Source organism: Barbatula barbatula (genome assembly GCF_947034865.1).
Source record: "Barbatula barbatula genome assembly, chromosome: 20".
In the NCBI taxonomy this organism is placed as follows: domain Eukaryota; kingdom Metazoa; phylum Chordata; class Actinopteri; order Cypriniformes; family Nemacheilidae; genus Barbatula; species Barbatula barbatula.
Genome location: NC_136783.1, coordinates 3,937,621 through 3,951,163, shown reverse-complemented (window position 1 = coordinate 3,951,163; position 13,543 = coordinate 3,937,621). Strand labels below are relative to the sequence as shown.

At 41.0% G+C, this 13,543-nt stretch overlaps 1 protein-coding gene across 5 annotated transcripts in view; it reads right to left on the bottom strand.

Annotated features, from left to right (window-relative positions):
• The window catches only part of atg7 (ATG7 autophagy related 7 homolog), a 54,037-nt gene that overhangs the window by 6,493 nt on the left and 34,001 nt on the right, over positions 1 to 13,543 (bottom strand). For all 5 annotated transcript variants that reach the window (XM_079483029.1, XM_079483030.1, XM_079483028.1 and 2 more), the window contains exon 19: positions 8,882 to 9,004. In XM_079483029.1, the coding sequence (XP_079339155.1) occupies positions 8,882 to 9,004 (123 nt within the window). The remainder of the gene's footprint in view (positions 1 to 8,881; positions 9,005 to 13,543) is intronic.

Below are 13,543 nucleotides of genomic sequence, written 5' to 3'. Positions count from 1 at the left end.
ATCTTAGATAAGAATGTGCCAGTGTTTCAGAGCCCACAATAACCAGGACAGATGAGACACAGAGCAAAGCAAACCGACTCCCAGAAGGCATTTTGCCGGTTCCTGCAAACCGTCAGACACTCGCATGCACCAACAACACGGCCTCACCAGATGTGTTTTCTATCAAGCATTCAGGTGGACAACATATCTGCCACGATGCATGAAAATGGTAGAACATTTATTTTTAGACGAGGCTGCTCGAGTGATTCGGACAAAATCTTGGTTTCAAGATGTCAAAAGTCATTTCATGACAAATTTCCTTTTGATTCATTGAATTGAGGTGTGACTTGTTTTTAAAGCAGTCATCTTAAACTGTCTGTCAGTAAAAGAGTAGAAGTTTTAACACAATTTTGAAAATGTTTTACCAAAAAGGCCTTAAAGATTCTCATTGCCGTAACCATTTCAAACTGTGGATCCCATAGCATGTATCTCGAAATAATTCTCAGCATGTTTTTATTTATCACATGTAGACCTAACAAGAAATGAATAAGTATTTTTTATAGAAAAATAACATTTATTTACATTTCAGGAGATACTAATATTCCAACCAAACCAAACCCTCTGACAGCGTCAGCATTCCTTGGATAACGTCTCTTTAAAAGGGTAATACACTTCTACCATACTGATGGAGAGTGACCTCTGTATCACATCAAAAGTGTTCGTTTACTGCCGAGCGTTTCTCTGTCCCAGTTTGTGGATGACCAGAGACTGACTAGAAATACCAGATGGGACTTGTAGCTCAAAGCGAGAGGTTACAGTCTTCACAGGCAGTCACCAGGGGCCCGCTGGCCTACGTGGAAGGGGAAATTTCGCAACTGTTTGGAGTAGAAGGCCTGGGTTTTTCCCTTCACATCTCTGCAGTCCCCTGATGCGTTAACATCTGAAGCTCCTCCCCCTGCTGTCAGGAGGCGGGTCGCCCTCCCCTCACAAACGCCAAAACTCATTTCACTCGGTGCACTCCCTCAGGAGAATGACTCACTCTCTCTCTCCCAACACACGGCCATAAACAACACGCACTCGCACACGGTGAAAAACTTGCTTCTAATAAATGAGAAACTTCACAGGTCTTTGTGGAAGCTCAAACGCATATTTACAGCACCCACCAAAGACGGTCGTGCTGGAGCAACCCGACTGGACTAAAAACCACACTAAGCAAAGTCATTATCGTAAAAAATCGTCTTTCTCGGCCTCTTTGTCTGCGCTCACAGAGCCGAGCGGATTCACATAAATACCAGCTAGCAAAACAAAGCACGGCCCTCTCTCGGGTGTGGTGGCGTAGTGAGCTACAGCTGTGGTTTGTTGTTCCTCAGGATGGATGTTGGCGCCCCGCTTGACTCCGCTCCATCCTGGCCGTATCTCCCTGTGTGACACATTTCCTGTCCCACATATCAAGGAAAAGGCACATTAAGGGTCTCCGGCACCTTCCAGAGTCAGTAGACTTCCCAGCAGAGAGAAAAAGACACTTTCCCCCGGGCGTTTTTAACACGTTTTTATATGGAAAACACAAAAACTGAGCTCTGTTCCTCATAAGATGTCTGTGCGGGTTTTCTTAGTGGGACCATCAATGTAGCACAGATCTTAAAGGGATGGATCAGCCAAAAATGAAAATTCATTCTTTTTTCACCCTAACATCACGCCAAACCTGTATGACTTCCTTTCTTCTGCAGAAGGACACAAAAGAAGATATTTGGAAGATCAATTATAAACCACATTGAACCCCATTGACTTCCAATGTATGAACACAAAACCACGGATACATTTCTTGAAATATCTTCTTTTGTATTTTACAGAAGAAAGAGCCCAAGTTTGGAACCACGCGAGGGTGAATAAATTACAGATTTGTTTTATTTTTGGCTGAACTATGCCTTTGCTTATTTTGTCTGAGATGCATGTTCTGGCCAAGCCACTAGTTCAGTTATGACAAAAGCAAATAAAGAAATTCCCCCGCAAGTCTGTTTTCAGACAAAGCTGTCTTCTCCATAACTGTGTTTGCACACCAAAAGCAAAAGCATCACATTCCTCGCTTGAAATTACTTAACGTTATTGGTCATTAACTATTTCTCGTGTCACTTGCGCAAATGAAAACATGGGACGGCAGGGAGTGTTTTTATGCATCAATAAGTCTAATTCGGAAATTTTTACCAATTTGCATCATTCACGTCGACCAGGACGAATTTGCGGCAATTTGCGTCGTTGCTTTGCATGCAAGCTACACGCAAATAAATCAATAATTCAATTCACCCGTTTCAACCTCTGCCGATCAAAAATGTGAGTTCTCCTAAAAATTACAATTTGACATTATTTATAAATATATGGACATGGCTGTCCATAACACAAACAAGTAACCTGCAATCTGATGCTTCAAACAGAGACGGCAATAGGGCGGCAAAAGTTACAGATTGTATACAACCTACAAAATTCAACATACAAAGTACAGACACACAAGAACGTTCAGGAAATCTGGGTCAGTACTGCGCTTGCTCTGTGAAATATGTTGCAATAACTGAGTGGGAATGTACCGGTGGATGGAGGTCAGGCAGGTGTTTTTTTCGGAACGGGTCATAACACGTACACGTATGATACATGTCCATACAGGTTAGTTTGCCAGGTGTACGAGTAAACGCCTGGAGTTTCTAACAGCATCTTTGAGAACACGGACCGCCAGGTTACCGTACCGTACGTAGCCATCACACTAGGCGTGTAGAAACTCGTTTAATGATGAGTGTCAGGAGAAGTGCGCTTGATCTCATGCACACAAACTCCATACCTCCTTAAAGCTAGGATTTAAGAGAAAGATCTTTTAATGAGAACAACTGGAAGCCTTTCAAAGACAAGGGCAGATCAGTTGAAACCAGAGAGGAGCTTACCGCAGATCAAACGCAACCTCTTGTTCCAGAGAATAAACGCAAACCGCAGAATGAGAGGCGATCCTATACTCTTACAGCTTCTGCACGGTTATGATCTTTGTTTGGGGGGTTTTGATGTACGCTCTTCCTGAGGAACACGATATGAAGCTCTGAAAGCTTCGGTTGCTTTGAGTTTCTCAAAAGAGAGTTTGGCTGAGCATGCGTTTGCATTGAAATTAGTAAGTCTTTTGACCAAATTCTGTTTTGGCCTAGACCATTCTTGAAATGACCAAACGCGTTCGAGACCAAGACCATCCAAACAAAATGGTTTTGAGACCGCTCTTAGAACCAAGACCGGTTTCGAGTAGTACTACAACACTAGTCTGCAAAGCACCACGTAGACTAACAGACAACTTACATTCATCTCATTTGCAGGTTCCCCCACCTGTAAATGTCGTCGCCAAATCTCCCTCTACATAAAACTACATTAAACTCTACAAGACTTGGTTCAATGATAACATTAGATTTGAAACATTCATTTGTTATTATGAACACAATCTTGTCAATTTTATCATCTTAAAGCCACAATATGGAATAATTTTGTTATGAAATATCCCCAAATCACTTTTGTACGGTGTGATATATTTCATGCAGTTGTTCCCAAGAATGTGCAAATCCAGAGAAATTCCCATTTACAATAATGTCCTGTCCCTTGTCTCCCTTGTGTTTGTCACATATCAGTGACTTAATAGCCGCTTGTAGACTACGGCAACACACAAATGCGAAAAGTATACAGCATCTGGAAAGCAGCATCTGTAGTTCTGTTATTATGGATCACGATTACTCTTTGGCGAGCAAAGGAAACCCAAAAAAGCATAAATGTAGTTTACTTTTTAAACGACGACTGTCAATTGACAAAGTCCAGTATCATTCGCGAGCTAACGTAGCATTACATTCCTCGTTTCTTGCAAGCTAATTCATTACGATGACATCAAATACAACTCATTAGTTACCTCCTCCATGAACATGATGGCCGATCTCCATACGCCTCTGGATGGTGAAAACGACATGTCCCATAATTCCACTCTCCTACATGACGTCATTTAGCTTTGCCATTTGTTGTCGTTTCGAAAGTGCGCCATCTAGCGGCCCAAACTTACATATTGTGGCTTTAAATGTAAAATAGTTTATTTATAAACGCTGACTGTCTAAGACTATGCAAAGTATTCTCTAACCGACTGTGAAAAATGGTGAAAGATCCATTGTAAGTGACTATGAGCATGTGTTTGGCGTATGTGAATGTCTTTTTTTGTTTGTGTGTTCTTCTACTTCATCTTTGGAGCTTCTATTACTAATGCCTAATGTTTTTTGTATTTTGTGTTGTTAATTGTACTTTTTGTAAGGCGTGTCAAGAAAAATCACTAAATCACACATATTCAAGTCTCACACGTATATGAGCAGCTACTAACTTGCGACGGCTTATTTTAAACACGATGCGGGCAGACGACACTACACAGTTTGCATTATGCCGTTTTAATTCGCGGAAGGCGGAGAAAACGATCAAAAGTCATGGTTTGAAACCTTTAAAACAGTGGGAAATGCCGACCGTGGGGACGATCCTATCTTGTTCTCCCATGTGTTGGTTAAACCAGCGGGTGAAGATAAGGGCCTGTGATGTGGCCCCCAAAGGCCTCCAGAGAAGATTATGACACGGTCGTCCACTGCCAGCATCAGTTCTGGCCCATCTGGACCCGTGAGAATTGATCTGAACACTTTCTCCCAGCCAACCTCTATCCCAGAACACCGCTCCATCAAGAAGTGCTATACGGGCTGTCCTCTGGAACATTAATAAATCACAGCTCGCCATGTTGGTTGTTTGCTCTGATGTTTAGAGATGGATTTTACTTGAGTCACGGCTATACATTTTGACACATCCCTGAGTCAAATACAGATTCAACTGCACAGAAATGAATTGAAGTGGTCAGGCATGATGTTTCAAAATAAAGAGTTATTTTGAACTCTTCTCTCTTCAATTAGAGGCTACAAGAACAGCACACAGACTTTATTTGAGCTCATTCTAAATATGTGACCGGGCTGGATGTCCACATATATCTTTCCCTAGTTTCAGCCCTTAGCCGTCTTCCTTTAAATACAGTATATTATTCAAGATCTATTATGTGATGTATTTTCCGGCTTAGCTCATTGCAATGCACACGATGCTGAGCTTCTATTAAATGAGATATCTTGGAAGGCCTTCCTCCACGGTCTGGAGCGCACCTAGACTTTGAAGTCTTAACATGCGGCCGATGCTCACTAGGCTTCTGAAACAGAAGAACCGTGTCTAGACAAAGAATCATTCAAATAAAAATAATAGCTCTCTTAAGATTACAGTGATAAATGGATCTGTCAACAGCTCTGATGTGACATCAATCCTCATGCGAGTCTATAAACAACTGAATTAAAATGGTATCGAGAGTCCGTGTACAAACCAGTACACACATCTCATGACACACACACACAAAAACAAGTGTGCTTCAAACAAAAGCTAAATGTAATGGTGTGAAGAAGTCAATGTTTCCTGGAACTGAGAGCTTCTGACAAGTTCACGTGGGGCAGCATAATGCCGACAGAAGAACTGTATCATTTCATAGGAGATGTGACACAATGGCATCTTTCTTATGGTGATGATGGAAGGGAAGTGAATGTGAATGAGTTTGAGCACACAGAGCTCTATTGTCTATGTTGTGTTAGAAGAACTTTAGTGGGCCCAACATTAACATGTCTAACCGCAGATAACGGCATCATTTACCAAACATAGGGGAGGACGACAGGCCTCGCTGACGGGAATCAGACGTATCAACATGCTGGACTTTAATACACAACACTCATATCTGGTCTACTAATTTGATTGGCCATGTCATTTTGATATTTGTTATTTAAAATACAAGCGCAGATATGTTGGTATACGCGTCTTGTTCTGTGTTCATGACATTAGGGAGTGAAAGCTCAAGTCCTCAACTCACACTTTCATACTAAGGAAATAAATATACAAACTATAACTAGCCAACTTCTGTCGAAAATGTAAGTTCTATCCATCGCTCTTCTTTATTCAGTACTGTCAAAAACCAATAATATCAAGCTCAGAAGTTCAAGATTTTCATTCATCGCAGATCAAACAGTGTGACCTGTTTGGACCACCCACGATAAGAGCGGATCGCAGGCAAAACAAGATCTTAGTCCCGAGGTAAGACTAAACTGATAACACTCCTATTAAACACACAGAGATCTGACTCGGATGCTCGGCTGGCCTCAACTTAATATATCAATCCAACACCTGGATGAATACCAAAAGCATTGATGCCGTTTGTGGGGGATTCTTTCATTCTTCGAGCATGATTTAAAAGAACAAACAAGTCCTTCAGTAGTGACCTTATAAGACCAGTCTAAGTTTACTCACAATCTTCAGGCCAGTGTCCCGTTCTGCCCGACACACAAACCACACAGGGCATAAAATGAGAAAGCCACGTGTAGGCTGCAACGCACTCCCTGTCCAGCGAGTGAAATGATGGTTTCCTTCATATCATGCACATGCTCAGTCCAACCCACGGACCTCAGCACACATCCCCCCCATCGCCTGAATGGGGTGATGGTAAACAAGACCCCCAAAGCCACTTCCCTACCCACGCCTTACACATAAAGAGAGCCTGTCTAACTCAAAGTGTCCAAATATTATGACAGAACTCGCTACATCCTTAACCCAGAGCCTGAAGGCTTATAAATATATTGCAATATATTTGGAGGGTGGATCAACAATCAATATTATTACTCAAACCAATCTTCGAAACATCTCACTTTCAGCGAACTAAGCAGTGAAGCGGTGGAATAAAATGCTCTCAAAGGGATAGTTTACCTATAAACCTAAACCTGTGATCATTTGTTCAACCTCATGTGGTTGTAAACCTCTATATGATTCTTTCTTCTGGGGAACACAAACGAAGATATCTTGAGAAACGTCTCATACTTTGACATGTTAGTTGTGCGTCATCTTATTTGACACATTATGTTCCCTATAGCAAACTTGGCAACACTTGGTGTCCAGCATTGCATGTCATTTCGGGAGATTTTAGCTTTACGGCAAGCTTGGCAATGAGTTACGGTCAAAGAGAAATTCGTCAGTCTGGTAAGCAAGAGAATCACCACAGGACACTGTTCTGTGAAACGACAGACGGTACAGAAAGCTATTACTGTGAGGTGTGCTGATAGAGCAATTTATGCCTATTCCGACATGACATAACCTCCAAACCATGGCAACCATTTCATTTTGCTTTAATGTCTTAAATAAGCTGTCATTTTCCTAAATCTGACCCGGGAACGGAAAGTGTCAGCCCTTTTATACTGTAATTTTCATGAAGCACAGATGTTGACTGAGCTGTCACTTTATCACCGTTCTTTCAAACTGCCATAATGTCAGACGGACGGTGTGTTCCAAACACAACTTGCAAGGAGAACGGGTTACTGAGTCGATGTGTTCAACGTTAAATAAGCGATGAATGAACATGAAAATATTGAACAGAAATGGCGTCTGAATCTGCCCTACAGTTCTCATCTGGCCTGCTAACATTAACATTGTTATCATTTAAATGGAAGCAGTTGTCACAGTTATTTGTGATGGCATTTCTTGTATATTCTGACAGTGCAGGCTTTTTAATATTTCTAATATTTCCCCCAATCCTTGCGCGATACTAAAATCATTTTTGATTCCGATTTCATGCAAAATATTGATTGATGTAATGTTGACTAGTTTTAGATTTTAGTCGTCAAATCTATATACACACATACAGTATATATAAGCAATTTTCACTTTTGCAAAGCAGCTTTAAAGACTACAGCTGTCTCGTTTCGGAAGGGTGCTTGGAGTCCTCTGAAGGCCACATCCTCTACAAGGAATTGTGGGCTAAACCCGGGCCTCAATGACGTATGAAGCCTTTGAATGCAAACTCCGGAGCATGCAGCCTTCCAAAATAAGGCACAGCTCATATAAGACCACATTACGGTGACACACCGAGTAACCAAGCCTTTCTAACACAGTGAACCACGTCAAAACCCAGCCTGAGCAATACGCCGGCCATTTTAACAGAGACAAGCGGTTCACAGGTAATGTGTCTTTCCAAGCTAAAAGTGGTACATTTCCATTCATTTCCCACCTTGACATCGTGCCAGAGGAACACATTCGAGTTAAAAATACACGACGGCAGCCTGGGAATAAAAAGTGCCCGACAGATCCAAATAAAACGAAAGCGAGGGCCTCGGACAATGCAAATGCAAGAGCACACATCCACTCATTTTGGCTTGGACAGCGTTTGCGCTGGAAACCGCTCTGAAGAGGAGCGGACTGCTGATGTGGGACTTTCCCACAGTTTCGTTCTTCATACTGGCCTTGTTTGTCACTGGAGAACTGGAGACTGCCCCTGCGGGACCGTTCCCAGAACCCAAATGCTGTTCAGGGGTAAGGCTTGCTTTTTGGGTTCCAGTGACAGATATATGTGCAAGCTGAAGAAAAGCTGATCCTGGATCAGCGGCATGCTAAGATATTTTTGGAATACGTGATCTGGTTCACTAGAACAAGAAGTTTGGGATAAGAGCCATGAACGGCAATAAGAAAAGCTGCAATGAAGGTGATTTTCTTATTTCTATGAACGGAAGCACAAGAGCTTCAGAAAAGGATTAGGTTTTGTGAAAGATGTGAGGAATTAGAAGCACAGGATATAAGACGTTTATTTTACTGATATCAATGAGATTGAGGTTGACCTCGATAGTCCGGATGTGGCTGTTACAGAATGCCTTAATACACGAAACCTATATTTACAATCAATGAATATAACACAAAAACATTAAGAGGTACTATAGGCCGAAGGAATAGGTTTGGCCAGGCAATAAACTCCTCCTACGTGTTTATGTACTGATGTGAAACAGAGACACAAGATGAACAGTCTAACCTCAGCTGCCTGTGTCTCCTGATGGAGTAACGTCAAACCAGTCAGATCCTCCAAGAATGAATGGGATGAGTTGAAGACATTTGCTAGGAACTGGAAGCCCTCCCTCTCGTAATGGTCAAGAACCTGTCAAAAAAAGCAAAATCACTCATGATTAATGGAAGGTTTTCCTATTTATAACAACAGCGACACTGATCTGTAAACCGGAGTTCATTGGAATCTTGACCTTGTGGTCTTGGCGTTAAGAATTTTCAAGACCCAGTAAAACAGGGACTTACAGGAGTCTTCAGGGAGTCTGTTATTGGTCTGGCTCGTGGAGACTCTGGTATTAGTCTGCATTTTAAAAGGTCTGGTTGTAGTTTAGGCCAGAGGTTCTCAACAGGGGGGACCATAAGGGAGACCCAGCTGACTTCCAAGGGGGCCTCAATTCAAATGAAACAATATGAGCAAGATATTGATTATTATTTGACCATTTTTATAATTAATACATATTTTTTCAGTTAATGTTAAGCACTAAAATATTTTATTGGGTAGAAACTCTGGTTTCGTGAGTGGGGGGGGGGGGGGCTTTGAATATTGTTGAATACAGTGAGGGGGCCTTGGAGTCAGAAAGGTTGAGAACTCCTGGTTTAGGGTTATGTTAGGAACTGTACTGTAACAACTTGCATGTGTTTACAAACTTGAAAAACATTTGATATCCGAGAAGCCCTTATCTGTTAATACAGGTTGGCTTCTTGACCAGTACACATCCAAACGCAGCGATAACACAATCTCAAACTGCCATTACATGGCACTGGTCCCCGTGTTCAAAAGGAGGCCGGGCAACAGAGGCAGACATCTGGCACCACTATCCGTTGGGCTGAGAGCTCTCGAGCAGCATCTCATCGACAGACAGTCCTCCACAATCACACTGGCTCCTTTCACAGAGCTGATTCTCAGAAGAGATTGAGTTTCTGCCGGGAGCTGATGAATGGGCGGCAGTGTTGAGCTGCGGGGGACACTGACGTCTGCTTTCAATGAAGCACACATGGATGACTTGACCGACGGAGGGGGTACGGTGAAAAACAGAGCACACCAGAACTCTACTGTCCAAACTCATTGAACTTGGACGGTTCTGTGATACTTAAGTGATCGACAAGAGCGCATCTCGTGTAACCTGCTATATTTAATACTCTTGTAGCCCAACTGGTAGACCATGGGTTTAGATTCCAGGGAACGCAAACTACAGGTTGGCTTCTTGACCGGTACACATTCAAACGCAGCGATAAAACAATCTCAAACTGCAATAACATGGCAAACTTAAAGTAAAAAAGGTGTTGCGTGTAAAACATTTACCCCAAAAAAACAGAAACTCTCTGAAACTTTTACAGTGTTTAGCATATAGTATATATTGCATATAACATAAAGTGTATATATATATATATATATATATATAAAACTTACACTGCTTATACCATATAGGGTATATTGAATAGCAAACTGTGTATAACTTAACTTAGATTGCTTATAGCATATAGTGTACATAATATAACATATTTTGCAGCCATAGATAATATAACGTATAGTGTGTATAAAGCACATATTCCACATAGCACATTTTTGGTGTATATATACAGTACACTATATACAGTATCTGCTATGTTATACAGTATATATGAATATGTCTTGCACAGAAGCACCTAGCGTATATATATATATATAGACGTGAAAAAAAGGTATTCTGAATTTACGGTTTATAAGGGTTTGTTTAGGTCAAATTAAATATATTTTTATTCTGTCAACTACTTACAACATTTCTCCCCATTTTCAAGTAAAATATTGTTTCTACTTCTTTATTAGTGTCTTTTTCCACGGCTGTATATATTGCACTAGTGTGGACTGTATTGCATATACTGCATGTAGAATGTGGTGTATATATGGCACATATACATATATATATATATATATAAGGCACACTCTCAATAAAATGTCTATAATTAACAACTTAGCTAAAAACACATGAAGTGAGCAGGTGTAAATTAACTCTATATACATAAAACTGTCTAGTTGCCATGGTTATGACATTAAAACCTTGACCTCATTAACCTTTGACCACCCACATTTACATAACGGCAATCTTGGGATATTTTGAGGTCTTCGTCATAATGCCAGCAGCTCAAGTGGTTACCCTCATAAGTTTCAGCTTAGTGTGATCAAGCTCTTTTTATCATTGTTCATCACCATGGCAACCTACGCATCAGATGCTGGTGGAGTGTTTGTCAGAGACGTGTCACTTTGCTCACAGCTGGACCATCGGTCTCTAAAAGACGGGTTTGAGTTCAGACCTACAAAACGATGTGTTGGGCCGGTCAGAAAACGTACAAACACTAATATTCTGATTGGACCACAGTGGTCAAAAAATGATCTTTAGTACTTGACGTAATGTCCGAAAGAAAGCATTTTACATGAAACATATTACTGTAAACACATTATCGTTCCTTTCATTGGCAGGTGAAAATTGCACATGGAATGTAAATGGCTAAATCTTTCTTTAGTGCAAATGCTATGCGGAGACATCACTGACTCTGCTCATGAAAAAGCTTGACTGTAAAGCAAACGTCATCTCCGTAATCTTACATCTGGTGTCATAGGGACGGTTCTCCCAAAAACAAAAATGCAGTCATCATTTATTCATTCATGTCTTTGTTCTGTTAAACATTGAAGAAGATATTTGTAAGAATGTCTGACCAAACAGATCTCATGCCCCATTGACTCCCATGGTATTTATTCTCCCTACCATGACAGTAAATGGGGGATGACATTTTTACAAATATCTTCTTTTGTGTTCAGTGACATGTATACAGGTTTGGAACAACCTGATGACAGAATATAAAGTCACATCAATATCAACAGACAGGCTTGTATACCAACAAACTGCAAAGCATCTTTATATTAAAATCATATTATATGTAAAACAGAGTCAAGAGCAACTGAACTTGATTCTGTTTTCCAGGAGTGGACCTCCTCGACTCTGAGGCTTTGACTTATGAAGCCCATTAAACCATTGACGCAGTGTGTGTGTGCTGTGTGTGTGTGTGTGTGTGTGTGTGTGTGTGTGTGTGTGTGTGTGTGTGTGTGTGTGTGTTGGAAGTTGAACAGCACATCTGGTTTGCATACAGCCCCGTTCTCAAAGCGACTCCTCCCAGCTTCCCCTGTAATTGTTGGAGATGGTGGAAGTTCTCGCTCCACGCAGATAAAAACCTCAGATGGAATTAACGCAAAGTGCAGCCGCCATGTCTGCCGTTCCTCATGTGAGGTCAGAGCTGGCTAAAATAAGTTTTTCAGTTTAATACCCAGCTATATGGAACATTGCACAGAAAAGCTATGATTCCTTCACTGGTTGCATATGCGGCTCTTGTAAAAGACCTCGAGTATCCATTTAGGAAATTGTTTTTGTGATATCTCAAGTGCAGATGGATATGTTGTCCTCTGATTTATATATGAGGGGCCAAACACGGACAGTACAAAGCCCTTCTGTTTTATAAGCTGCATTCTTCATATTACTTTTCTCCGTCTACAGCAGCCCATTTCTCTTCAGCTTTGGACTTTTCTTTTGTCTTTTCATCTTTATTATTAACAAACATATAATATAAATGACAACAGAGAAATCCAACTATTTAGCTTCGCCATTAACATAAATATTTCCAAGCATGATAGCTATATTTCATATTTATATTGCAGGTTTCACAATTACCTTTATATTTTATGATTACATATTCGCCATACTAAAATGTTTTTAATATTTTTAAATGCTATTAAAGTGATAGTTTACCCAAAAATGATTTTTTTTCATTATTTACTCGCCCTCTTGTCATGTCAAACCCGTATGACTTTATTTCTTCCGCAGAACACAAAAGAAGATATTTTGAAGAATGTTGTCGACCGAACAGCGATGGCAGCAATTCACTTGCATGGGTTTTGTGTCCATACAATAGAATCCAATGACTGCCACTGCTGTTCGGTCAACAACATTCTTCAAAAGAAAGGTTTGACACGACAAGAAGGTGAAGAAATGACGACAACATTTTTGGGTGAACTATCACTTTAATACAAGTAGTGGTAAAGGTTTATTTTAGAAAGATTTTATAAACTTTTTGATGACCATTTGAGTTGAGCATGTTGTGGAGATGTAAGGTGCATCGCATGCTCAAGCGTTTCATTTCAAGAGACATTATTTTCTCCTACAATCTACAAGCGTTTGCCCGCCGACGGCTCGAGTGTTTTGTTTCCATGGTTTCGTGGTCGCACGCAGCTGACGGAGGCCAACTCCAGCCGTCGAGTTTCCTCACTAATATGCAACTGGTGGATGGAGGCCAGATCAGAGATCCCAGTGTTCCACACGGCAATCCGTGATTAACATCATGTGTCAGCTACGCTACCGTCACTACGACCACATCACAACTAAAAACACATTCACGCTTTCCATTCGTCTGTGCTGATTCAAGAAAAATACAATAAGCAAAGTATTCATTTTAAGACGCACCCACCAATAAACTGTTTCTCAGAGCTGTGTGTCTTAAACATCATCACTGACCATTTTTTGTGGGGTTGTTCCGACACAACCGCCACACAGGCGGACTCCCGACACGTGTTTCCGTCAACTGAACTCCCATTTAAAACAAACAG